The sequence below is a fragment of the Copadichromis virginalis genome, linkage group LG18 (genome assembly GCF_057382275.1).
Source record: "Copadichromis virginalis isolate Kocher_CV1m ecotype Utaka linkage group LG18, C_Virginalis_male_GT1.1, whole genome shotgun sequence".
In the NCBI taxonomy this organism is placed as follows: domain Eukaryota; kingdom Metazoa; phylum Chordata; class Actinopteri; order Cichliformes; family Cichlidae; genus Copadichromis; species Copadichromis virginalis.
The window spans coordinates 32,769,310-32,796,711 of record NC_140635.1 but is presented as its reverse complement, the minus strand read 5'-3'; the positions used below and the strand labels follow the sequence as shown (position 1 = coordinate 32,796,711).

At 40.9% G+C, this 27,402-nt stretch overlaps 1 protein-coding gene across 5 annotated transcripts in view; it reads left to right on the top strand.

Moving 5' to 3' along the window:
• The window catches only part of LOC146688331 (nucleoprotein TPR-like), a 37,459-nt gene extending 10,086 nt beyond the window's left edge, over positions 1-27,373 (top strand). Inside the window, exons 18-55 of one of the 5 annotated variants that reach the window (XM_085438942.1) lie at positions 9-171; positions 1,102-1,236; positions 4,494-4,634; positions 4,810-5,014; positions 5,097-5,293; positions 5,384-5,524; positions 8,954-9,070; positions 9,575-9,778; positions 9,968-10,155; positions 10,370-10,517; positions 11,225-11,362; positions 12,178-12,309; positions 12,464-12,594; positions 12,815-13,025; positions 13,111-13,260; positions 13,600-13,692; positions 13,845-13,949; positions 14,140-14,352; positions 14,687-14,725; positions 15,461-15,655; positions 15,825-15,936; positions 16,049-16,242; positions 16,921-16,991; positions 17,178-17,377; positions 17,525-17,728; positions 17,860-17,984; positions 18,307-18,378; positions 18,949-19,164; positions 19,240-19,438; positions 23,413-23,609; positions 23,996-24,067; positions 24,154-24,242; positions 25,432-25,544; positions 25,639-25,737; positions 25,840-25,981; positions 26,168-26,265; positions 26,749-26,850; positions 27,088-27,373. In XM_085438942.1, coding sequence (XP_085295068.1) covers positions 9-171; positions 1,102-1,236; positions 4,494-4,634; positions 4,810-5,014; positions 5,097-5,293; positions 5,384-5,524; positions 8,954-9,070; positions 9,575-9,778; positions 9,968-10,155; positions 10,370-10,517; positions 11,225-11,362; positions 12,178-12,309; positions 12,464-12,594; positions 12,815-13,025; positions 13,111-13,260; positions 13,600-13,692; positions 13,845-13,949; positions 14,140-14,352; positions 14,687-14,725; positions 15,461-15,655; positions 15,825-15,936; positions 16,049-16,242; positions 16,921-16,991; positions 17,178-17,377; positions 17,525-17,728; positions 17,860-17,984; positions 18,307-18,378; positions 18,949-19,164; positions 19,240-19,438; positions 23,413-23,609; positions 23,996-24,067; positions 24,154-24,242; positions 25,432-25,544; positions 25,639-25,737; positions 25,840-25,981; positions 26,168-26,265; positions 26,749-26,850; positions 27,088-27,143 — 5,407 coding nt within the window. In that variant the 3' untranslated portion in view covers positions 27,144-27,373. Of the gene's footprint in view, positions 1-8; positions 172-1,101; positions 1,237-4,493; positions 4,635-4,809; positions 5,015-5,096; positions 5,294-5,383; positions 5,525-8,953; positions 9,071-9,574; positions 9,779-9,967; positions 10,156-10,369; positions 10,518-11,224; positions 11,363-12,177; positions 12,310-12,463; positions 12,595-12,814; positions 13,026-13,110; positions 13,261-13,599; positions 13,693-13,844; positions 13,950-14,139; positions 14,353-14,686; positions 14,726-15,460; positions 15,656-15,824; positions 15,937-16,048; positions 16,243-16,920; positions 16,992-17,177; positions 17,378-17,521; positions 17,729-17,859; positions 17,985-18,306; positions 18,379-18,948; positions 19,165-19,239; positions 19,439-23,412; positions 23,610-23,995; positions 24,068-24,150; positions 24,243-25,431; positions 25,545-25,638; positions 25,738-25,839; positions 25,982-26,167; positions 26,266-26,748; positions 26,851-27,087 lie in introns of all 5 variants that reach the window. The other 4 variants (XM_085438941.1, XM_085438940.1, XM_085438943.1 and 1 more) reach the window with 4 other exon arrangements.
• The last annotated feature ends 29 nt before the right edge of the window (positions 27,374-27,402 follow it).

Genomic DNA, 27,402 nt, shown 5'->3' with positions numbered 1-27,402 from the left:
AATACCAGATACGAAATACTCCAGGAGGCTGTATCAGCATACCGCCGAGAGATCGTTATCCTTCAGGAGAGGAACCAAAAGATGTCTGTAACAGCCCAGCGACACGAGCACATTATCCACACAATGAGCCAGGACCTGAGGCAGGCTAATGAAAAAATTGCTCTGGAAGAGGTGAGCAGTGGGGATCAGGACGGCTAGAAAGATAAAGGGACTTATGGAGAACATTAAACATTAAAACCAATATTTTCCTAAGATAATATTAACATAGTAGCTTAATTTAGGCACATGTTTTGTTTTGTTTTTTGTACTTGTAATACCGTAACTTAATTTACAGCTGGGCCACTTGACCACTGCAAGGAGTTTTATTTATAACTTATTTTGCTAGACTAATGGGTCTGTCTGCTTTTTAACCTAAAAGACCGGTTGACAGATTTTTGTCTTGTAAAATTTCCGCGCCTTCTTTTCTCTCTTTGCAATGGAAAAGTACATCTGCCTCTCTGTACATTAGGTTTCAGCGGCCTGAGTTGATCAAAACAAGAGAGGATTTTCAATACTCCAGAGTTCTTTCTGGTTTGGTCTATTAAACACCTGTGATATGTCTGAGAAGTTTATATTAACTCACCTTGGAAGTACATTAAACGTCACTATGAATGATTGGGAAGAAAGGTTATAGTAGACTGTATCAATGTGCGTTTTAGGCTTCAATTCCACATTTACTTCAAGCATCTTTTAGCATTGGCGGATTCGCAGTTTAATGGCTGAGCCACACATGACACCTACATGTTAAAAATAAAACCAGACTGCCCCATAAAGGCATAACCAGTTAGCAATTTATGTTCACGTAGCTTTTGCAGTTGCTTCATAAACATAAACGGAATAAAAAGGGAAATGAATGTGCTCCCTAGTAAGTTAAAATTCTAATCATGTGTACTTTTGGGTCTGAACGAGACAAAACAAAAATAATCTTTCTTGGTGAGAGCAAGAACAAAATATTACATATATGATCCTCTGAATTTGGATCAAGTTCATGGTCATATTTGTTGTTTCATGGGCACTTTTGTCACCTTTGTCATTTTGTCAGTAACCTGCCTCTGTCTGTAGGTGCGTGTGGAGAACCTGACAAAAGAGAGAGACATGTTGAGACAAGCAGAGAGTCGACTCAGTCGAGAGAAGGAAGCCATGCTGGCTGAACAACGTAACCAAAACTTGTTGCTCACCAACCTCAAGACCATACAGGTACCATATTACAGCAGCAGGGTTTGGAGACAGGATGCTTTTGGTAATTTCTATATGTATGAGGTAGGGCAGGGCAATATGGACAAAAATATTTAGCACGATATATATATTGGAAAATTTGCGATAACGATATAACTGATATCGATATAATTCCACAACTTTATTAGTGTAAAAAAAAAAACCCATCAATTTATTTTCACTCAGCTGTTTTTTATGTGCATTAAAGCTATACAGGGAGTGCAGAATTATTAGGCAAGTTGTATTTCTGAGGAATAATTTTATTATTGAACAACAACCATGTTCTCAATGAACCCAAAAAACTCATTAATATCAAAGCTGAATGTTTTTGGAAGTAGTTTTTAGTTTGTTTTTAGTTTTAGCTATTTTAGGGGGATATCTGTGTGTGCAGGTGACTATTACTGTGCATAATTATTAGGCAACTTAACAAAAAACAAATATATACCCATTTCAATTATTTATTTTTACCAGTGACACCAATATAACATCTCCACATTCACAAATATACATTTCTGACATTCAAAAACAAAACAAAAACAAATCAGTGACCAATATAGCCACCTTTCTTTGCAAGGACACTCAAAAGCCTGCCATCCATGGATCCTGTCAGTGTTTTGATCTGTTCACCATCAACATTGCGTGCAGCAGCAACCACAGCCTCCCAGACACTGTTCAGAGAGGTGTACTGTTTTCCCTCCTTGTAAATCTCACATTTGATGATGGACCACAGGTTCTCAATGGGGTTCAGATCAGGTGAACAAGGAGGCCATGTCATTAGTTTTTCTTCTTTTATACCCTTTCTTGCCAGCCACGCTGTGGAGTACTTGGACGCGTGTGATGGAGCATTGTCCTGCATTAAAATCATGTTTTCTTGAAGGATGCAGACTTCTTCCTGTACCACTGCTTGAAGAAGGTGTCTTCCAGAAACTGGCAGTAGGACTGGGAGTTGAGCTTGACTCCATCCTCAACCCGAAAAGGCCCCACAAGCTCATCTTTGATGATACCAGCCCAAACCAGTACTCCACCTCCACCTTGCTGGCGTCTGAGTCGGACTGGAGCTCTCTGCCCTTTACCAATCCAGCCACGGGCCCATCCATCTGGCCCATCAAGACTCACTCTCATTTCATCAGTCCATAAAACCTTAGAAAAACCAGTCTTGAGATATTTCTTGGCCCAGTCTTGACGTTTCAGCTTGTGTGTCTTGTTCAGTGGTAGTCATCTTTCAGCCTTTCTTACCTTGGCCATGTCTCTGAGTTTTACACACCTTGTGCTTTTGGGCACTCCAGTGATGTTGCAGCTCTGAAATATGGCCAAACTGGTTGCAAGTGGCATCTTGGCAGCTGCACGCTTGACTTTTCTCAGTTCATGGGCAGTTATTTTGTGCCTTGGTTTTTCCACACGCTTCTTGCGACCCTGTTGACCATTTTGAATGAAACGCTTGATTGTTCGATGATCACGCTTCAGAAGCTTTGCAATTTTGAGACTGCTGCATCCCTCTGCAAGATATCTCACTATTTTTGACTTTTCTGAGCCTGTCAAGTCCTTCTTTTGACCCATTTTGCCAAAGGAAAGGACGTTGCCTAATACTTATGCACACCTGATATAGGGTGTTGATGTCATTAGACCACACCCCTTCTCATTACAGAGATGCACATCACCTAATATGCTTAATTGGTAGTAGGCTTTCGAGCCTATATAGCTTGGAGTAAGACAACATGCATGAAGAGGATGATGTGGACAAAATACTCATTTGCCTAATAATTCTGCACTCCCTGTATAAAAATGTAACAGTGCAAATGCAAATTCCTTGCTGATAGTTTAACCAAAAGGCATTTTCAGTGGAAATGGGCTGACATATCCTGAGCATAACCATGTATAATATCCACAAAAGTTAAAAAGAGGTGCTTTGCAATATGAAACTGCAGTGTGCCAAATAAATAAGTCAAGTCCGTATTTTTTGGACCGTAAGGTGCACGGGATTATAAGGCACATTAAGCGAAACAAATCAGTCAGATAAGTCTATCTTCTTGCTTCCTCCACTTCTGTACCATTGACTCATTAATGCTGAATTCTCTGTTCCCATGTTCTACTGCGCGATTGATAGCCTTGAGTTTAAAATGTGCTTCATACGCATATCTCTTAACAGGTGCCATTTTGGGGTCCTTATACACACACACAATACGGTAATATTATGTTGAAGCGCAGTACGTATTACTCCGCTAGGCTCCTGACTACGGTAGCTGTTATGCTCTGACAATCCATCAAGTAGCGTGGCTTCGTAGCTTACCAAAGTCATACTAAGACATTTTTTGACAGATTTTTGAGCATAAAATGAGTTCGAGGTCAGTAAGCACAACCAGAATTCATACATAAGGCACACCAGATTTTAAGGTGCACTGTTCATTTTTGAGAAAATTAAAGGCTTTTAAGAGTGCCTTATTATAATAATAATAATAATAATAATAATAATAATAATAATAATGGATTGCATTTATATAGCGCTTTTTGAGACCCTCAAAGAGCTTTACAATTCCACTATTCATTCACTCTCACATTCACACACTGGTGAAGGCAGCTACAGTTGTAGCCACAGCTGCCCTGGGGCAGACTGACAGAAGCGAGGCTGCCATATCGCGCCATCAGCCCCTCTGGCCATCACCAGTAGGCGGTAGGTGAAGTGTCTTGCCCAAGGACACAATGACTAAGACAAACAGAGCTGGGGATCAAACCGGCAACCTTCTGGTTACAAGATGAGCTTCCCAACCCCCTGAACCACGGTCGCCCCATTATAGTGCAGAAAATACGTTAATAACGACGGTCCACTTGCATGTTCTATAAAAAATGTGGTGGGTATCTGACGGACAAAAACCAAACCAGTTTCACATCACTGAAGTTGCAGGTTTTGAAAACAATTCTTGTTCATCTGTTTCATTCAACAATCCACTTTTGCCCTTCTTGTTTTCTGTCGCCGCCATGCTTTTTCTGCCATGTGCGTATGAAAACAAAGGCACCGCACATGCACATTTTATGTCATTTTCTTATCATTGCCTAACATTATACTTCACTTTATACTTTATAATATGGCCCAGCCGTAGTATGAGGTGTATGTAAATATACCAAAGCTTTAGACTACTCTGAACACCTGTTTTGGTAGTCATCTCTTTCTCCTTCAGTATAGGTATAAAGCATGTCTAAAGTTTAAAAGTGTTAAATTCACTTTCTTGGGATGTCATGTCCAGTTGACAATGGAGCGTGCAGAAACAGAGACACGCCAGCATCTGAACAACAAGATAGAACAACTGGAGTCAGAACTGGCTTCGATGAAGACCAGACTAGAACAGGAAGTGGCACAGAGACATGCCCTTGGGCGTACTATGGACGTATGTATAATATTTGTGTTTATTTCTTTCATTGTAAACGTTGTTGGAGAGCGCATGGCTCGAGTAGACTGATAGACTGAGTGTGTGTGTGTGTGTGTGTGTGTGTGTGTGTGTGTGTGTGTGTGTTATAAGAGTTTCATTCCTTGTTCCTTTGTAACCTCCATTTGCTCTACAGGCTCAGTTGTTAGAAGCTAAGAAGCAGCTGGAGACCCAAAACACACTGCAGCAGAAGACCAGGGAGCTGCTGCGTAGCTCTGAACAGCAGGTGGCAGCACTGAAAGCCCAGCTGGCCTCTGCTACCTCCTCTGAGGCTACCACCACCTCCAGCACCACCACCACGCCAGTTACCAGGGCCGTAGGCCTCCGAGCACCGTTGAGAGGTAAGTTATTATGGCCGTACAAAGGGTTAATGTACCTGTATACTCAAAGTCAGCTGTAAAACAATAGTAATGTCTCCCACAGTGCGCTCTCCAGTCCCAGCAGCCTCCCAGCTACCCAGCCAATCAGAGCAGGAGCTCTCAGAGGTGAAAGGTCTCCTGCACAGTGTTGAGGAGAAAAAGAGTGAATTAGAGGAGCAGCTGAAGAGTGCTAATGCCTCTGTAGAGCAGTATAGATCCGTGGTGCTGACTCTGGAAGACAGTCTAGAGAAAGAGAAGGAGGTACCGCTCCTAAATACTACTAAATACTGTACTTCCTTGCTCTGTGCACCTTTTAACATACTCTCATACTGACCTTGCTTCATGCTTTAGCTACGTTCTCCTCTGGAGGTTCGTCTGAAAGAGTCGGAAGAGGTGCAGAAGCAGCTGGAGAAGAAGATTTTAGAGTTGGAGAAAATGAAGCAGCAAGAGCAAGAGGAAAGAAGAAAGGCTGTGGGTGCAGTGGAGAAACAAGTGAGTTATAATTTAACATGTGTTCTGATTAGAGATGGACCGATCCGATATTACGTATCGGTATCGGTCCGATACTGACCTAAATTACTGGATCGGATATCGGAGAAAAATAAAAAATGTAATCCGATCCATTAAATATCACGAAAGCACCTCACAAAACTTGCAACACGCCGTAACTCACCTCAGAACATTAGCACGTCGGAGCAGTATGCATCACGTGATAGAGCGGCTGTGGCATGCGGGACCTGTCGGTGGTCTGGATAGCATTTGGAGCTTCGCTAGCAACCCGGCATTTCATCTCCGACAAAGTTATCCCCGAGAGAAGTAAAGCAAGTGTGTAAGTCCATCTCTGAATGTTTGTAAAGCATTCCTGCGTTAAGCTTAACAAGCGACTGCCTCTCCTGCTGCTACTTCAATGGTGAAACTGCTTAACGATCAGCTGATCGGCTTTTCTGTCGCAGTCCGTGTCTCTAGTTTGCTTTTGGCCCACTTTGCACCAGAAAGAGGAAACCAGCGGCTGAACAACAGCAGCACGTTTAAGCTTGATCAGCTGTTGTTAGAATGTATTTAATATTACTTTCTACTCGAGGATCTTTTTCTACGTAGCTGACGCTGGTAACTGTGCAGGGGCGGATCTAGCAAAGTTTAGCCAGGGGGGCCGGTAGGGCATTAACAGGGAAAAGGGGGCACAAAGACATACTTTTCTTTCTTATTCTCATTTAAAATGTCTAGCTTTTAATAAATAATTATCTGACACCCAAAGTTTTAATTTGATGTAAAATGAATAGAAGTCAATTACTGTATATTGTAACTATTAAATCTAATATATATACCCTAGTAAGTTATAGTACTTTTTCCTTTGGGAAGGTACCATCTGTGCAGTCTGCAATTTTGTTGAAGAAAGATGTTGAATCTATTTAATATTTCTTGAAAAATAATTGATTTCTGTGCATTTTTTTTCACACTGCATCAAATTAAGGTTGATTACGTCGATTAAGCATCATGAGGTGGAGCGTGAGGGGTGCTTCCCTATTTTTTATTTATTTATTTTTGTTGTTGCTGGGAGTTGGAACCCTATTAGTTAGGTTGCTTAATATTTATGCTAAGTACTCTTTAAAATACCAGAATAGGGAGGATGGTGTAGGTTTAAGTTTATTAGATTAATCAGTATTGCTGAACTATGAAATATTTTTTTTTGCATACAGGTATAACAGAATAGCTTTAGTGTAGTTGTTGTTTTAAACTTGAGTATGAACTTATACAAAATGCAGCAAGATATTTAAAAAACAGTTTTATTGATTAAAAAACACTATATCGGATTCATATCGGTATCGGCAGATATCCAAATTTATGATATCGGTATCGGTATCGGACATAAAAAAGTGGTATCGTGCCATCTCTAGTTCTGATACAAGCACACGTTTACTTAGTGCTGTGGTCATAAGTTTGCATATATACACTTATCAGGGATAAATGTTATAGTAATTTAGACTTTTACTGATCTCTTAGAATAGAGTGGAACAATTGAACAGCATACATCTGTAATGACTTTAAAAACAAGTGCCTGTGTGGGCAGCTGCAAAGTTGAGCTTGAAAGTGTTAATTTTGGACTAGGGGGTTCTTTCTTGGATGTCACCCACTCAGTCCACGGCTACATTAAACTTGCTTTAATGTGGACCGTGACAGTGGTGTTTCAGCAGTTTCCGGGCTTGAGCCTTGGAGGTTCTTGTGTTAGTTTGCCATGGTCTGGAAAAAGACACACTGAATAACTTGAATTTGAACAAAATTTGGAATCTACATTTGTTTAGAAATTGCTCCACTAAACCTTCCCGACTTGTGTAAATCTATAATTTCTTAGATCTTTGCTGAATTTCTGGCACTTTCCCATTGTTGTATATTGGTCAATCTAATTTTCATTTCAGACAAATACATTTTTATGCTGGCAAAGAAAAACTAGCAGTTAGTCAATCATGATGACCAATGAGAAGTAAATAGGCTTTGACTGTGTCAAGTTAAAATACATTGTAGAACCTTTGTAAAACATTTAAGTCAGTGTTTGTATATTTGAGCCTGTGTGTATAATTTTTGTCCCTGTGTTGATTTCTTTTACGTCATTACGGCTGTATGCCAAATTTACCATCACATTCACACCCATGATGTCAACTTCTGACCACAGCTGTAAATGTTGACTCGATGTCGACTTCAAGATTCTACCATACGTACAATACAAAGGCAACAAGAAACGTGAAAAAATAAGCCAGGCAGTCACAAACTATTTGCACATTTGTATATAAGGTGCTTTTCAAAAATGCTTTAACAGAGCATCAGCTATTTCTACTCTCATGGCAATGATCATTAACTGGCAGCCACATGATTAATTGTGTATGCCATTGTCACTAGGAAAGTAAGCCCTGAAGATGGCTTAATTCAGGTTTTTCTACTAATCCCTATACCGTGTGTTTTATTGTCTGCATCCCAAATCAGTACCCAACTGAGGACCCACTTGGTGTAGGAATGGGTAATATGGCCCAAACACGATATTTCAGAGTATTACCACGATAGCGATAAATTTGCCAAAATACAGAAAAAATTGGTTGTTATTCATTTGACAAAATAAACGTAACACATTGACTTGAAATATTCTATGAAAACTACCTTAAAAAGTGCAATAACTTTAAGAAGTATAAAACTAATTTCTCCCCCTGCTCTTTGCCTCAGACTGAGGTAAGGCTGTCATACTACTTGACTATAAATCTGTGGTTAGTACATAGTAATTCACAGATAACAATGAGTCTGGGAGTGCCGTCTTGAAATCATATCATATCTTTTGGCAAACAAATGGTGACAGTTTGGGTAATATCGTCTATGTCCAGGTGAATAGAATCAACCTTTTGGGATTTACTTACCTGGATCATTGAGAATGCATCAAGTCATGCAACTGGCGAGAGACTTGGTGATGCCATGCTGAACTAGCTTACTTTGTTTTAGTTTGTAGCATTAGCTGCAGAGCTTTCCTCCCAGGCTTTCAGACATTCCTGATACAGGCTTGGGTGCTGATGCTTAAGAAGGTGAAATAAGTTAGAGATATTTCCCCCCTTCGACATTACAGGCTTTTTGCACTGGTCTGTTGTGTATATGCTGGTTTGTATCTAAAATAATTCCACACCACTAAAGCTGCTCTTTTGGGAATTGAATCTCCAGCAGTAACGCTTCCAGCCATGTTTGCCTTCACCATCACAACTTTAATAACTTTGTGCTGCATGACCCACGTGAGCATAATTATTATGAATGATATGACAAATTAGTCACCAACAATTATTTGTTTTTAAAATGCAAATTATAGAATAAGCTCAATTGTTCAGGCACATATAGATCCACGGACAACTTGATAATGCAATGACCGTAATCTCCTATACTCTCTTTGTACAGGTGTGTGAGCTGCAACGCAGTCTGAAGGCCAGTCGGGTAGAGCAACAGGAGGCTCTGGAGAGGGCAGCTGCTGCTGTAACTCTGGAGCAGAAGGCTGTGCAGGACAGTCTGCTGCAGGTACACACACGTGCATTGATTAATATACTTGGTTTCTACTGTACTCCTACCAGTTTTTACCCTTCAGCCGTAAAAAGGTGGTGGGGTATTGTCATCACCCCACCACCAACTCATAAACAAGGCAACGTACATCTTGGATTAGCTTGAATCTCAGTGACCTTGACCTAATTTTCAGAAATTCTTGTGAATTTCATAACTCAAAAAAGAAGTTATCTAGATTTTCAAATTGATAACATAGGTGCATCTACTGAAATTCTTGAAGGAGTTTGAGGTCAAGGTCACTGAGATTCAAGTACAGAGTAAGTTTTCCAAAACTCTTGTGGACTTTATAACTTGACAACAAGGTGATGTAGGATTTTGAAAATGATATCATAAGTGTGTCTACTAGGAGGCTGAGGGGTAACGCTGGTGGTTGCCAGTATTTTCTTTTTAATTTTTGCCTACAGTAAGAAAATCACACTTGACATGCAACTGAAGGTCCCTCCCCTTCTCTTCTCCTGTCAGACTAAGCTAGCTGGAGAGGCACAGGCTAAGTATGAGCGGGAGCTAATGCTTCATGCTGCTGATGTGGAGGCTCTACAGGAACTGAAGAAAAAATTCCAACAAGGAGCAGCACAAAAGATGGAGTTAGAGGAGGAATTGAAGAAGACCACCTCCCTCCTGCAGGAGAAAACTGCAGCCTGGAGTACAGCAGAGAAAAAGCTGAAGGTAGAACAACAACCCAATAATCTTAATCGGGCAAGCTAACATCCCTCTTTTCACACAGGTCTGAATAACTGTTTGAGATATATAAAGTTGAACAAACCACATTATGAATCTTAGTTTAAGAAAATTAAAATGTAATTAGAAGACTGTTTGTGAATGATCGTAACAGTCCTTACTATGACTGTCATTCAGGAGGATCTGTCAAATCAGAGCCATCACTGTGAGGAGTTGGGAAAGCAGAATTCCCTCCTGCATGAACAAATGGATGAAATAGCTGCTAAGAGCCGCCAGCTGCAACAACAACAGCAGCAACCGCAGCAGCTTGACTTGTCATTCAGTGAGGAAGGAAAGACCACTGAGCAAATACTAGAAATACTCAGGTACTGTAACACGAGCTGGTTGATCAGTGTTTGTGTTATTGTGTATTGAAAGTATTGAAATAGCTGACACTGCAGTTTATTTTATAATAGAGTATGTAAACATCGTTACCTCTGAAGCACCTTATGATGAAATGAAATTCTAATAATTCTTTCATTATAAATCTTTTACTTGTTCAAAGTAGAACTGAGTGTAAAATGTGCGTTTGCGGTGCAGGTTTGTGCGGCGGGAAAAGGATATCGCTATAGCGCAATGTGAGGCGTCTGACGGAGAGGCTCTTCGTTACAAACAGCAAGTGGAACACCAAGAGAGAGAATTAAAGGAACTACAAGAAACCCTAAATGCTGAGAGGGAGAAGATGCAGGTATGAGTTGGGGGAGTGTTTGATCTGTTTTACCTTTGATCAAATAACATATCTTGATCCATGCTCAATCATCCAGGTAAGTAAATCCCAAGAAGTCACTTGGATGAGTGATGAGATGTTTCTCCCATTGAAAACGCTACGTCCAGATGAACAGAATCAACCTTTTGGGATCAAATAACGTAGTCAATTAAAAGCTGGTGTATATAGTGTGGTGACTGTAGATTAGTTAGATTAGTGAAGCTGTGACACCAATATAGTGGGAGGTCCTGGTTTTTGTTGCCGTAAGAGTCACCTCTTGCCTCACTTGAAACACCATAATGCTGTAACTTTAGCCGAGTAAATGTAAATAATATCAGTTTGTTCAAAAAACAAAACAACAAGTTATTTTTGGAGGAAAAAGAGGCCTTGATTAATATTTGAGAATCTACTACAGAATGAAGAGCTTCATTATACTTTGTAAAACTTTACTTCCACAAATTTGTTACTATGCAACTTCTTGAACACTGTGAGGTTGATAGTCAGTTCAGAAACTTGTATTGTAAGTACAGAGCGTCCGTACCGGATTTAGCAAGAAAGAGTGTTTTTTTGTTTTTTGTTTTTAAAAATAAGCAGCAAGTAGGATGCTAGTGTGACTTTTAAATGTGCAAAGGACATAATAGAGAATACTGTTTGTTACTTCTCTGTATATGTTTCTTCCTTTATGTCAGGCTACAGCAAAAACTCTAGTGCAGCAGGAAGAGCAGCTAAAGAAGATGGAGACTATCAGTGCTCTTCGAGAAACCAACAAGATGCTCAAAATGGACCGAGATAAACTGGAGCAAGAACTGCAGCAAGCTCAGGCTAAAGTGAGTTTGCACTGCACTGCATGTCACCATTTGTCTTCATGTTTGTCTTGGCCAGTTCCATCTTCTTTTTTTCTAACTGTAACCTTTCTCTCCAAGAGCTATAACTGACAAAATAACTTATCTTCAATGCATAATATTTTCAAAAAAAAAAAAGATTGAACGTTACAATCTGCAATAATAAACAGCTGAAGAGAAATGGCTCTGCTACTGGAAACAAGTTCAAATAACGTACCCCCCTTTACCTGACATACTTCACCTTAAGCAGTTGCAGCAAATTTCTATAACAAAATGTTGTGGAGTCAGTTACAATACAGATCGTCACTACAGCATACCTGGAAGCCTACTGCAACTACTCTTGTGTACAGTATATACCACGTTGGTTACTTTTTGTGCTGCTGCAATATTATCAGGCAGTTCTATTTATATCCGTCAATAAGAGGCAAGAAGCCGCTGCTATGTTCTCCTAAACAATAGATGCCACCGCTCGAGCATTATCACAACATAAGCACTTGTATAGGAAGGGAGGAAGTCAAAACCAGAAGAAATGACTTTTTTCCCCCCACAAAGTTACAAGTTTTCAAACTGTAGCAATATCGCACTGTAATTGTATATATCTCTAAGCTTCTGTACTGGAATGTCATTAAAATGGCAGTAAAAAACCAACACGATCGTATACTTGTGTCTTCAACCGAGCTTTGCAAAGTGCCAAGTTACAGAAATCAAAAGGTGCACATCAGCTGAAGTGATACAAATACAGAGAGTCTGGTGTCAAACATGCAGCAAGCTTTAAAACGCCCAACATTGTGTCTCACCAGATCACAAAACTCCAGTCAGACATCAGCCCTCTGCATCACTCTCTGTCTGTGCTGTCAGAGAAGAATGGCTCCCTGCAGGCTGACAAGAGGCTGTTGGAGGAAGACTTTAAACGATTAAAAGCAAAAAATCAGGTAATGCCACTCTGTGGAGGAGGTTGAGTACATGTGTAAATGCTTTTTTTCTCTCTCTCTCATTTCTGTAACATAGTGGCTCCATAGTGTAGTAGTTTATACATTCAGTCAGCAAGCAAAAGATTTAGAAGATTTGTGATTTTGATTTTTACAGCAACTGATCAGCCAACAGAAAGACGGTGATGTTGAGGAGAGACAGAAACTCACCACGGAGAGAGAGGCTCAACAGAAGCGCATCACACAGCTGGCTGAGGAGACAGCCAAGCTGAAGGCTGAGCTGGCCAGGTAGAGCAACACACACAGGCTTACACCTGTTAAATACACTAACGCCACAAAGGTGAACTGAACGGTACTTTCCCAACTCTAGTTTCTTTTGTGTGGTTTGTACCAGACTTTTGCAGTTTTGCTGCCTAAGTGATCGGAACCTAATTTCCAGCAACTCAGTAGAAAATTGATCAATGCATCCAAAAAAATAACCTTACACAGATGATTATGTGTGAATCAGATCCAGTGCGAGTGGAAATTCAGCTCAGTCGCAGCTACATGGCCTCAGAGAGTCTGTTGCCCGCCTGACGTCCGAAAGAGACTCTCTGAAGAAAGACCTGGAAACAAAAAACAATGACATTGTGGAGAAGAACAAGACCATAACCCAGGTGAAGAAGATTGGACGACGCTATAAAACCCAGTACGAGGAGCTCAAAGCCCAGCATGACAAGGTGCGGCGATAGGTTTGTGGAAACGGTTTGGACCCATTGACCGTGGAGAACAACTGCAATGGGGATTTATGTTTGTCTTTTCCAGCTGGTCAGTGAAACAGCTACTAAAGCAGGAAGCGAGGTGGCTCCAAACCAGGAGGTGCAGCAGGAGTTGAATAAAGCTCAGGAGCAGCTCAGCAAGACCCAGGAGGAGCTGAGTGCCCTGAAAGGAGAAGTGCAGAAAAAACAGGAGGAGGTGAGCAAAGTTAAACATGACCAGTGCAAGTCTTTATTTTTTTTCCCAACTTAATTTTTTATCATATTTACCAAAAAATAAAAAAAGGCTCATGGAGGGATTTAAGATATTTGGAACAAAAAAGTTCTGCTCTATGCATCTAGATCAATTCCTATCCAGTTAATCAGCAGTCCACCCAAATAACTTTGATACTTAATGATTGAAGTCAATTCAGAGCAAAAAATATCTCCTAGTTTTATTTATCACACATAATTATGTGTGATATTTATGTGTATTGAGATACACAGAGATGCAATAGTGGTTCTGTTTCTTTTAGTTTAATTGTCAGTTTTTCACCAGGCCCAGAAGTCCCTGCAGGAGCTGGAAAGAGCCCAGAAGGAAAACCAGCAGCTCAAGGAAAAGGTCCAGGAGGTCCAAAACCAGCTGACACAGGTACGGTTTGACAAAGTTAGGTGAAACTGCCTGCAAGTCTTTATTCACAGATGGGAAAAATGAACACCATATTCAGATAGCTGCTAGCTCAGATAGCAGATAGCGTGTAGATTCATCATGCCATTGGCTCTGTCATGTCTTTGATCCTACAGCTCCAGTCCCAGCTGTCCCAGACCCAGACTCAACTGCAGCAGAATCAGAACCAACTAACCCAAAATCAGAAAGAGCTTCAACAAGCTAAGAGTCACACCCAGCAGGTGAGAATTCTTGCAGGAACAGGGATTTTACCTATTTGCTAGATTTGTGGTTGACCTTTTATTTATTTGGACTATTGGTCTAAAGACTGTTAATGCACATGAGCTCCATCACCAGATCTAAAAGAATCCCAGCCAGTATCTGAGAATAGGCCTACAGTAACCACATTACCTGCTTCATTTTTTCTTAAAGGTGCAGAACCAGTTAAAAACAGCTCAGTCTCAAGCTCAAGCCCGTCAGAACCAGATTCAGCAGCTCCAAAGGGAGCTTCAGCAGGCTAAAGAAACCCTTCAGCAGAACCTCACCAGTCAGAAAGAGCTTCAGCAGACCCACCAAACCAGCCAACAGAGCCACGACCAGGAAATCTCTAGCCTCAAGACTGCTCTGAGCCAAGCAGAGAGTAAGGTGAGCAACAATTATTAACAATGTGAGGTCATGTGATGATGTGATGACCCCCCAACTCTGTGATGTCAAAGAGTTATCTTTTTTTTTTCTGGTGCTGATATGCACCAAAACTATTTTTGACAAAACAAATTCTTTGCACATTTCACATCTTCATGTAATATTTGTGTAAATATTGTCCTAGTATGATAAAAGGCTCAGTTTACATCACAACAGTTTACTTCTGCAGTCTGACAGCTTGGTGATGAGCCTTCTTCTTTTAACAGTATGTAGTATTTTTGTCATATTTGCAGTAAACTAACAAGTAGTTTCTGTATCTGTGCTTACCTCCTAACAGGTGACTGAGCTTCAAGGCCAGTTGGAGAGCTTGCAGAAGGTTAGGAAAGAGATCAACATCATTCAATCAATTTTCAGTGGATTAGTAATGCCAGTCATATCCCCTTGTATTTTTACCTCTGTTATGTGATCGTCTTCAATCAAAAACAACGTGGTTTTCCGTTTGTGCTAAACAGATCAAGTTGCAGGAAGACTGAATCTGACAAATTGTTAAAGTAGTGAGTGAAGGTTGTGTTGGTGTGGCCAAAAAGGGTAGAGCAACAAACATAAAAACCAGACTTTGACTTTGACTGTAGTTGAAACCAATAGTAAATACAGGATTATTTGGTTTACACTTAACAACTGTCAGTCAGAGTTTGGTTACAACAACTACTTGGTTATTTGTGAGAAAAGGTTCTAGTTTGTGTTAAAGTAGACTTCACAATGTTATTTTAAAAAGGCCTTTCTACCAGACAGACCTGAAGGGAAACCTTTGCCATGAGCAGTCTTTTTTCCCCAAGTGGCAAAGTGATGACACTGAATACTCGAACATTTTGTTTGTTTTTTGCTTTTTTACTGTAATCGTCTAAACACTAACCAAGCAAGTAGTCAATTTGAGGAAGAAGACTATATTAGGAACTATGAGTTGTTAATTAATGTCCTCTTCTTTCCTTTAAAATGTTATTTAACATAATACTTTTTTCTCAGTGAAATTTGGAGAAAAAGATTTAGGCAATTTAAATGTCTTGCATAAAATGGTATTTTAATCTTTTTGGCACGTTTACCTCCCCTTCAGACGGTTGTTGAGCGTGAAGCAGACATAAAACATCTGAAGGAGCAGCTAACTGAAGCCAAACAAGCTAATGAAGCAAGCCGAACCGCACAGGCCAGCCAAAACCAGAGTTCCCAGTCTGTCCACTCAAGTGATGCTGCCGCAGCTGCTGAGGCAAACCAGGCACAACAAGAGGAGCTTGCAAAACTCAGACAGGAGGTATCTGAGAATCCTACATACTCCAAACTACATTCAAGTCCAACTGTCGTTCGATTTCCCTCCATAATCGTTTAATGCAAGCACAGTCTCTTATGTTGAATTTTACGCACTAAATTAAAATTAGATGTTGTGAAAGCAGTTTTTTTTTTTTTATGAATGTTTTCGCTAGCTATCCGAGAGCAAAATCAGAGAGGAGCAGCTCAAACAGCAGATGGCCGACAAAGAGGAAAAAACTAAGAAGGCCTTCCTGGGAGCCAAGACCAAAATCAACCAGCTAAACAGTGAGCTCAGAAAAACACTATAATATGAAAATCTGCTGACAAATATCACCAAACAAACAAGCAAATATGCTTAGCGTGACTAAAATTTGTGACTTGCTTCCTTTACCTTCAGGTGCTAAAGAGCAGCTCAGTCAGGAGGTAGAAGAACTGAAGCAGAGTAAAGAGGAGCTGGAGGTGAGAATGAATGCCCTCAAATCTCAGTATGAAGGACGACTTCTTCGGCTGGACAGAGAGCTTAGGGAACGGAGAGAGACACAAACGCACTCTGACACCAGAGAAGAAACACAGGACCAGAGTGGAGCTAAGGTACAGGATGGACTTGAAGGCACAGATTACATAGAGCATGTTTTGAAAAAACTCACCCTTTTCTTGTTACAATTGTCTAAAGGTATGCTAAAACTCAGATTTGTTATTTTAATGTGCATGCATGTTTGTATGTCGCAAAATTAAGAAGAAAGCCAAAGTGGTATAAGAAAACCTTCTTTACAAGCTAAGATGAAAATATTACAGAAGCAAAGTGTGACTGACTGTGCTAGACCAACACCAGAAATAGAGCCTTTATTATGGATAACATAACCCATCATTTTGTGTTATTACAATAGTATTTCTATGAATATTTAAATATTTTATTTTTCAAAATGTTCCAAAATTCAAATGTGAAACCTTGTTTGTCTTAAAATTGAGGTTTTAACAATACAGATATTTTACAAATGGTTATATTTTTAAAATTACAAATTGTATGCTTTAAGTATTTGCAAATTTCTCAAAATATCGTTTTAAAAATACTCTGGAAACAATATTTTACAACTTTGAGAAAGTGTTTTGTTTTTTTTTCCCCCGAGGAATTGAATAATTTTTTGTCTAAATTGCAACAGTAAAAAAAAACCCGCATTTTTTCCTGTAATTAGTTTGCTTTGGCTTTGCTAAATTTATTTCCATCATGTGATTGTGGTAATGATCAAGAACACACCTGTTTGTCCTTAGATGGGTGATCAGACGAGGTCTGCAGACCAGAGACAGATATCGTTGAAGAGTCCTGCACAAGACAGAGGAAGGTAAACTATAAATTGCTCTGAATGATTGTAAACGTTTCATACAATGTCAAGTCAGTGGACGTAATGAGGCTGTAGTTTGATGAACTTAAAAACCACATTACAAAGACGCCAGTATGAACTCTCAAAGCCTGAAAGAGAGCTTTTCTAAATGTAGAACAGACACAACAAATCGCTTTTCTCCATCAGTTCCACTCTGTCTGAGCCTCCAACTGCCAACATCCGACCCACCCCAAGTACTCCATCTCCTAGCAACAAGCCAAGTCCCTCTCCTGGCAGCAAGGCCACGCCTCGAGCCAGCATCCGTCCTTTGGTTACCCTGGCAACTGTCCCTGTCCCAACACCTATGGCCACAGTAATGCCGACCACACAGACTGAAAGCCAAGAGGGTAAGAACAAGAATGCCATCCATTCAACAATTTTCTTCTAGAAGAAGACAACTGAAATAAAAGTAGATCTCTGTTGGAGATGCGCTTTGAGATTTTGAAGCAGTATGTGTCAGTATATGTCAAAGTGAAATGTGTTTCTCCTAGCAGTGCTGATGAATACATCAGCCTCTGTGCACTCTACCAGCTCCAGTATGGTGAATGCACCCACCTCCATATCTCAGCCAAGCAGCACTCAGGCCACAGCGTTTGTTCAGCCCACTCAGCAGCAGGCAGCCAGTCAGGATGCAGGGCCCAGCGTGGAGGCAGAGCGGCCATCTACATCCTCATCCCCCTCCTCTCTGAGTGTAACAGGTCAGAAAGAGAAGCCTGAAACTTTACTCACAAAACACCTCAACAGTAAAAAAAACTAAATATAGTACTGAAAATGTTGATGGTCAGATTCTTAACTGAGGTCCTGGTGTGTTTTTGTGATGCCACTAAAGCATCTTCAAAGCGAAGCAGAGATGATGATGATGATGATGAGGAGGAAGAAGAAAGCAGACCCGAGAGCTCACACACACCTCCAACCACCAAAAAGCTACGCCTCAAAGCAACAGCAGCAATGCAGGTAAACACAAAAACCCAGAAACTAGAAATAGAAGTGCTGTCATTCTTAAACTGTTAGTTCTAGGGTATCTTATGTTGTGTGAATGCTGATTAAAGACAGACCTGTTCCAGGCCACTTGAGTTTTGCAAACTGATGAAAGTCTGGGAATTTTAACTGATGTCACGAAGAAAAGTCCAGAGCTTCCTATTCGATATCTGCAGTAGGAGCCATTTTAATCTGTTGTGTCAAAACCTCAAAAGCTTGGCACGACATTATCAGTTGTTTTGTTGTCTGTGTGTGTTTAATAAATGTAAGTCAAACTATGGCCCTTGGTGTGTTTCAGGTGGAAGGTGATGAGGAGATGGAAGGAGAGCTCAGAGATGAAGAACGGCAGGATTCACCAGATGATAATCAGGTCTGTTGTCAAGTCAACTCTTCTGGTTCAAGTAAATGTTGGTTGTCATATGACCATAGAACTTAAAGTTAGTCGTTAGCTGATAGCTAGTTATCTCTGCTGATTTCTAAATGCAGAGATGCTTTTGAAAGCAGCTACTTTACCTGATTTTCCAGCTCTAGCCAATGAAAAGGCTGCTTCTGGATAGTTTCTTCAGAAACACAGTATTCAGGCCTTTGGTTCATCTTTCCACTGCCAAGTTACATTTAAGATTTCAGATGTACAGTATGGTGAACAATTCACAATTATAAACCGTATTTCTGAAATGGGTGACTAAAAGCTGTCTTGTGTAAGTTGTAACATGCAGTGGGTGTGATTTACATCTATTCTGCACATCTTGTTCAAAATCGGGTATGCAGAGGATATTTACCTTAAACACTTGCATGATGCTATGATGTTGGAATATAAAGCGCACATTAAAAAATAAAAAGGCTCACACAACTGAAATGTCTTGTCAGATTGTTTGCATATGAACACAAACAGGCCTGCAAAGGTGTGTGATAAGACCTGATTTTTATGTTTGGGATGTAGGAGCTCCCAGAACAGAGCTTCCCAGTCTTATCGGGGGACGACAAGGAAAGTGAGGAAGAGGGCGTGTCCCAGTCCGTTCCCACTGACCTGATGTCCTCCCAGGGCTCTGCCATCATCCGAGATGTGATTGTGATCGACACCGACAGCGAGAGCCGCGAGAGTAAAGATGGAGAGGAGAAGGAGGAGGAGGAAGAGGAGGAAGAAGAAGATGATGAGGTGCTGCTGCTTTTCACTACCATGTTTTGAGTTTTAATCTAATGGCAGGTGTTAATTTCTAACTTTGTCTGTTAGTATAAAGAGGATGAGGATGATGATGAAGATGACAATGATGCTGCTGACAGCGGAATGAGAGCGGGAGAGGAAAGTAACGAGGACAGCGGAGAGGCCGAAGAGCAGAGGCGGGAGGAACTGACAGAAGGCACTAACACTGAGGAGAGTGTGTGTGGAGCACCCTCAGGCTCACAGCACCCCAGTGAGCCAACAGCCAGTGGTGAGCACCAAGGCCAGCTTACATCTCATTTCATGGTCAAAGGAGCTTGCAAAGAAAAGCGTCTGGACTTCTTTAAGTTACTTGAAGACGTTTCACCTCTCATCCGAGAAGCTTCTTCAGTTCTAAGGTCAAATGGTGGAGAGTCCCAGATATAAACCTAGTGGGAGTAACCCCCCACAGAGGGACAAAAGGACCCCCTGATGATCCTCTAATCGCCTGAGCCAAGGTGTGAAACTGGGTGTGGGTCCCAATCAGCCAGAGTTTCGGGTGAGTTCATTGTGAAACCTGGCCCCACCTTATCATGCGAATTCCTGAGATCAGATGGCCCAGGATGTGAGTGGGCATTAAGGTGTCTGGGGAGGGAACTCAAAACTGGATTATAGATGGATTATAGATTATAGATCTACATTGGAGAGACCAAACAGCCACTTCACAAGCGCATGGCACAACACAGAAGAGCCACCTCCACAGGACAAGACTCAGCAGTCCATCTGCATCTTAAGGATAAAGGACTCTCTTTCGAGGATGCCAATGTTCACATTTTGGACAGAGAGGACAGATGGTTTGAAATTCAATTCAATTTTATTTATATAGCGCCAAATCACAACAAAAGTCGCCTCAAGGCGCTTCATAGATACAGAGAAAAACCCAACAATCATATGACCCCCTATGAGCAAGCACTTTGGCGACAGTGGGAAGGAAAAACTCCCTTTTAACAGGAAGAAACCTCCGGCAGAACCAGGCTCAGGGAGGGGCGGCCATCTGCTGCGACCGGTTGGGGTGAGAGAAGGAAGACAGGATAAAGACATGCTGTGGAAGAGAGACAGAGGTTAATAACAGATATGATTCAATGCAGAGAGGTCTATTAATACATAGTGAGTGAGAAAGGTGACTGGAAAGGAAAAACTCAATGCATCATGGGAATCCCTACGTCTATTGCAGCATAACTAAGGGAGGATTCAGGGTCACCTGGTCCAGCCCTAACTATATGCTTTAGAAAAAAGGAAAGTTTTAAGCCTAATCTTAAAAGTAGAGATAGTGTCTGTCTCCCGAATCCAAACTGGAAGCTGGTTCCACAGAAGAGGGGCCTGAAAACTGAAGGCTCTCCCTCCCATTCTACTTTTAAATACTCTAGGAACAACAAGTAGGCCTGCAGAGCGAGAGCGGAGCGCTCTAATAGGGTGATATGGTACTACAAGGTCATTAAGATAAGATGGGGCCTGATTATTTAAGACCTTGTATGTGAGGAGCAGGATTTTGAATTCAATTCTGGATTTAACAGGAAGCCAATGAAGGGAAGCCAAAACAGGAGAAATATGCTCTCTCTTTCTAGTCCCTGTCAGGACTCTTGCTGCAGCATTTTGGATTAGCTGAAGGCTTTTCAGTGAGTTTTTTGGACATCCTGATAATAATGAATTACAGTAGTCCAGCCTGGAAGTAATAAATGCATGAACTAGTTTTTCAGCGTCACTCTGAGACAGGATATTTCTAATTTTAGAGATGTTGCGCAAATGGAAGAAAGCAGTCTTACATATTTGTTTAATATGTGCGTTGAAGGACATGTCCTGGTCAAAAATGACTCCAAGGTTCCTCACAGCGTTACTGGAGGCCAAGGTAATGCCATCCAGAGTAAGAATCTGATTAGATACCATATTTCTAAGATTTTCAGGGCCGAGTACAATAACCTCAGTTTTATCTGAATTAAGAAGCAGAAAGTTAGCGGCCATCCAGGTCTTTAAGACATTCCTGCAGTTTAACTAATTGGTGTGTGTTATCTGGCTTCATGGACAGATAGAGCTGGGTGTCATCTGCATAGCAGTGAAAATGTATGCTATGTCTTCTAATGATGCTGCCTAAGGGAAGCATGTATAATGTAAACAGAATTGGTCCTAGCACTGAACCCTGTGGAACTCCATAATTAACCTCAGTGTGTGAAGAGGACTCTCCATTTACATGCACGAATTGGAGTCTATTAGATAGATATGATACAAACCACTGCAGTGCAGTACCTGTAATACCTACAGCATGTTCTAATCGCTCTAATAGGATATTATGGTCGACAGTATCGAATGCTGCACTGAGGTCTAGCAGGACAAGCACAGAGATGAGTCCACTGTCAGAGGCCATAAGAAGATCATTTGTAACCTTCACTAAAGCTGTTTCTGTGCTGTGATGAGCTCTGAAACCTGACTGAAACTCTTCAAATAAACCATTCCTCTGCAGATGATCTGTTAGCTGTTTGACAACTACTCTTTCAAGGATTTCTGATATGAAAGGAAGGTTGGAGATTGGCCTATAATTAGCTAAGACTGCTGGGTCTAGAGATGGCTTTTTGAGTAAAGGTTTAACTACAGCCAGCTTGAAGGCCTGTGGTACATAGCCGATTATTAGAGATAGGTTGATCATATTTAAGATCGAAGAATTAATTAATGGCAGGACTTCTTTGAGCAGTTTTGTAGGAATGGGGTCTAAAAGACACGTTGATGGTTTGGAGGAAGTAATTATTGAAGTTAACTCAGAAAGATCAATTGGAGAAAAAGAGTCTAACTTAATATCAATGGTACTAAGAGTAGCTGTAGATAATATTACATCTGTGGGATGATTATTGGTAATTTTTTCTCTAATGATAAAAATTTTATTTGTGAAGAAGTTCATGAAGTCATTACTAGTTAACGTTAAAGGGATGGTTGGCTCAAAAGAGCTCTGACTTTTTGTCAGCCTGGCTACAGTGCTGAAGAGAAACCTAGGGTTGTTCTTATTTTCTTCAATCAGTGATGAATAGTAAGATGTTCTGGCTTTGCGGAGGGCTTTCTTATAAAGCAGCAAACTATTTCTCCAGGCTAAATGATGATCCTCTAGATTTGTGACACGCCATTTCCTCTCCAGATTACGAGTCATCTGCTTTAGGGTACGTGTTTCAGAATTATACCACGGAGTCAGGTACTTCTGATTTGAGGCCTTAGTTTTCACAGGAGCTACAGTATCCAGAGTCGTACGTAGTGAGGAGGTGAAATTATTAACAAGATAATCGACCTCTGTTGGGGTAGCGTTCAGATAGCTACTCTGCTCTGTGTTGGTACAGGGCATTGAAGATGATAACAGTGGGTGGATTATATTCTTAAACTTAGTTACAGTGCTTTCAGAAAGACATCTACTTTGATAAAGTCTACTCTTCACCGCTGTGTAATCAATTATTGTAAAAGTAAATGTTATCAGGAAATGATCAGACAGCAGAGGGTTTTCAGGAAACACTGTTAAATGTTCCGTTTCTATGCCATATGTTAAAACAAGATCTAGAGTGTGATTAAAGTGGTGGGTGGGTTCTTTTACATTTTGAGAGAAACCAATTGAGTCTAATAACAGATTAAATGCCATGTTGAGGCTGTCATTTTTAGCATCTACATCTTATCTTTTTTGTCAGGTAAAGTTCAAATAGAGGTGGTTGAAAGAGGAGTGAAAGAAGCCATCTATGTCCACTGTGAGCGACCATCTTTGAACAGAGGCGGGGGTTTACGACACCAACTCTCTGCCATCTATAATCCAGTTTTGAGTTCCCTCCCCAGACGCCTTAATGCCCACTCACATCCTGGGCCATCTGATCTCAGGAATTCGCATGATAAGGTGGGGCCAGGTTTCACAATGAACACACCCGAAACTCTGGCTGATTGGGACCCACACCCAGTTTCACACCTTGGCTCAGGCGATTAGAGGATCATCAGGGGGTCCTTTTGTCCCTCTGTGGGGGGTTTCTCCCACTAGGTTTATATCTGGGACTCTCCACCATTTGACCTTAGAACTGAAGAAGCTTCTCGGATGAGAGGTGAAACGTGTGCAAGCAACTTAAAGAAGTCCAGACGCTTTTCTTTGCAAGCTCCTTTGACTACGATGACCTGGATGACTGAGAACCTTCACAGACATCTCATTTCATGCATGCTTCTCTCAAAATCGCAACCTGACACACTCATCTCTTCCAGGTGAAGGCAGCGGTGATGCCCCATCAGAGTCCGACCACCCTAGAGACCCTTTACACCTTCCTCCAACCTCTGCCCCCTCACCTTCCTCATCCTCCCTCACACCCCGGATGCCACACACACGAAGGCCCCCACACCCACTCCCACCTCGCCTCTACATCCAGCCTCCTGCTCCTGAGCTGGGTCCCCCACAAACACAGGTGATAACCTAACAGACATTTCTTTTTTTTATTGTTGTTCCATTCAAAATATATGTTTTGGATTTGGAGTGAGCTTACTTATCATGAACAGGAGGCAGGTTTGTTATCCACATCGGCTAAATGAGTGATGCAGTTTAATTAAGAGTTTAGTAGAAAGATGCCAAAAGCGTTTTGTTTAGATTCATCTGGGAGTTTTAAGTAAGTCAAATTAATACATATACTGTCCAGTTATTTGGTGTTATATAAAGCCACCTGAAATCACAATGCCAATCAGCAAAGACTGATTAATAATACCGATCAATAGTGAATGGTAAAATCATTACATGGAAATATAAGAGGAGAAGAAAGCAGCACTCTGACAGTAATGGTGTCTGTGTGTGAATCAGAGACAGGCCTCTCAGCTGCGCAGACCATCGTCAGGACGTGGACCTCAGCTGACTCCTGGAATAGGCAGTATGGTAAGAGATGTGTGTTGTGAACTTTGACCATATTATTCAGTTTCTGTGGATCAGCTAGCCTAAATGTGCCTGTGTGTTGTCAGCAGCCTTTCTTTGATGATGATGACAGAATGGTTCCCAGTACTCCCACTCTGGTTGTTCCACATCGTACTGATGGTTTTGCTGAGGCTATACAGTAAGAGAGAGAGAGAGACAGACACACACACACACACACACACACACCTGGCTCATAATGTCTTCCATCATGGCTGATGTTTGTAGATCGCTGTATAAGATTCTGTATATTATCCTGGAACTTTATTTATTTATTTATTTTAAAGAGGATTAAGTTTCAGAGAGGCAAATCTAGTGAATATAGTGGTTGAAAGGTGACTTTTGTGTTTGTATGGAAGAAACTCTCATTGCTTTCAATGCACTGTGGGCTGGAACACAATAAGCTCAGGTTGTTCGGCCTCCGATGCCTCAAGATGTTAAAGTAAGGAAACTATTTCAAAATATTTCAGTTGAGCTCTGGATGATACTCTACTGTGACAGAGAAGCTCAAAGTGCAAGTCATAAAGGGACTACTTTATAGAGTCAGAAGTGGTCTAGAGTTTGGTCAATAAGTTGATCTTTGAGAGGAGATGGGACAAATATAAATTGATTCAAGGCTGGTTCCCAGAACCTGTTGATTAGGCCTCATATTTTAATTCAATGGACACAATATTAGGATCCCTATGTTTTCTGAAAGCAAAATAAAGAATAATCTAGTTTAGGGCAAAAGACCAACTTCACACAATCTACTGTTTTTAAGGTATGAGTCAGTGTGATAGTCCATCACGCACTAAAGATTCCCATACTTTACTCCACTGCTTCACTTTAACTTTCCTTCACCCCGTTATTTTGTGTCTTAACTGGACTGTTTCTAGACATAGTGGTATCATAAGATCTCAGACTCATTATAGATTTATTAACTCAGGGATTTTTGAGGTGAGATTTTCATGGAGACAGAACAGACAGTGGTCTGCTGCTCCCTGTGTAGAGAAACCTGTCAGTTACAGTGTCCGTATTTCCAGCAACCAGGTAAATAAGTTAAAAGCAATTTAACCTTTTAGAGGGGAAAACTGCAACCTGGTACAAAACTAGTTTAAAATGGCAGAGAGAAGTGATTTCCTTTTAGAAAAGCATTCAAGTGGCCAATTTTAGCACTTTTGTAGGGGATTTTTTTTCTTTCTCTAATTGCAGCAACTAATTCTAGAAGGAAGCTGCAGATGAAACATGTGTTCTTGAGTGAAACATGCAGAGAAGGCAAAGGAGACTACAAATGTGGGCTGCTGAAAAGATGCATTTTAACACGTGTTTAAGCAGATGTTTTTGATCTCCAGCTCACCTCAGGTAGCAGGTCTGTCCACCAGATTCAGGTTTGGACCCCCTGAAGATCTGCTGCCACAGACTTCAGCCTCACACTCTGACCTGGGACAGCTGGCTTCTCAAGGAGGTACTGCACAAACGCTTAATTGTAACTTGTGCATGCAGTCTGATACTCGAGTTAAAACATTCATTTTTTTGTGTCAAACTAAATCTGTATGTAGGTCTCGGTATGTATGAATCTCCTCTGTTTCTGGCTGCTCATGATGAAGATGGAGGAGGAAGGAGTGTCCCCACCACACCTTTACAAGTGGCTGCACCAGGTGAGAAAAACGCACAAACCCCGAAGACGAGATTTCCTCAGTCGGCGCTGTCCAGCTCTTGGGCTCAAAAGCTCAGTATTCCCTGTGTCTCTGTTTCATCAGTGACAGTCTTCACTGAATCCCTGCCCTCAGACAGCAGTGACAACATGGCGTCCCAGTCAGTTCCCATGGTAACTGCCTCTACTGGAATGGCTGCTGCTACAGATGATGGAGATGAGGTGTTCATGGAGCAGGAAGTGGAGGGGTGAGCTTTTAAGTTTTCAGTTTTCATTTATGTAGGATTTACTGTCAAATTATTTTTTTGGACTCATAAAAATCTAAAAAAGAAGCTTCTCACATGGTGTTAAAATAGATTTGTGAGAGAAATGTTGACTTTTATTTTAAACCTGACACCGCTGGAAGTTTTCTCTGATTGTGGATGTGTTTCCAGCCCTGGAATTGAGTCTACCCTGGAGAGTCAGACAGACATGGAATCAGCAGGACAGCAAAGCGATGATGCGTCACTGCCATCTACCAGCCAAGACCCTGGTAATGTATTCTGTTTACTGACCGATAGATGTCAAAGCAACCATATCCTGTGCAAAGTTGTTATAAAGGTGAAAACTGTCCTCAATTAATGTACTTTTAATGCTGTAAAATTGGACATTTGAACATTGGGAATCTATGAGGACCAGCCTGAAGCTTCGAAAGCGAATCAGAGGAACTGCAGTTTTTTGAGTTTGCGCTGCCTTCATTTTTCAGCCCAGTGCATTGTGTCTGTTTCCATGCTTAGTCCATATATAATCCATGGTGCAGACTTATAGAACCTTTAAACCCCAACAACACTTATTAGCAATCCTTTTTTTTTTCTCCTGTCAATTTAATTAAATGTTTAATATATTAGCTCATTAGTCTGAAAGGGAATTCCATTATTTTGCTAATGAAAGACGTTGAAAAGCACTCGTCAGCTAAAGCTTTCATATGTGCACAAACTCTTGTGTGATGTTTTTTATTTCCCTTCTTTGATTACAGACACAAGCAATATGACGCAGCGTCACACAGTGGCCAGTCAGCCTCTGGTGAGCAGCCTGTCAAGCACAGGACCTCGAGGAGTGAGACTAATCAGCCGCAGAGGTAAGGTGTCAAAGCTTTAAAGGACTATCCTTCTGGGATGGTTGTTAACCTCTGCCTGTGAGAATATAGTGTACACTCACAGAACTGACTCAAGTCCTGTAGTTTTAAATGATAAAGCAGTTTATTGAAGTGCATTAAGCAGCATTACACTCAGGGAACAAGAAGAGTGACAATATGGTATCTCACTGATCGCCTCACACATTTTTTTTTTTTTGTCGTCTTTCGCTAATATTTCAGGAACGTTCTCTCGAGAAGGGAGGGGAGGATCTCTGGGAAGAGGAGGAATCTCCTAATGAAGATATCACCAGTGAAGACTTAATCATCTTATTCAATAAAACATAAACAAGGCAACAAATTTAATGTCAATACATTTTAGGTCCACGTAAAATCTGACTATTACTGGAGAGATCTGACAGGTGTGTGACTTCTGATTCTGTTATTTTGTTAGTTTATTTCTTTTTTTGTCCTCTGATCTTTGGTTGTTTATACATGTGTTTTAATAATAAAGTGGAAATATGAGGAGCAGCAGTGTCATGGGATGCTTTTTATTTA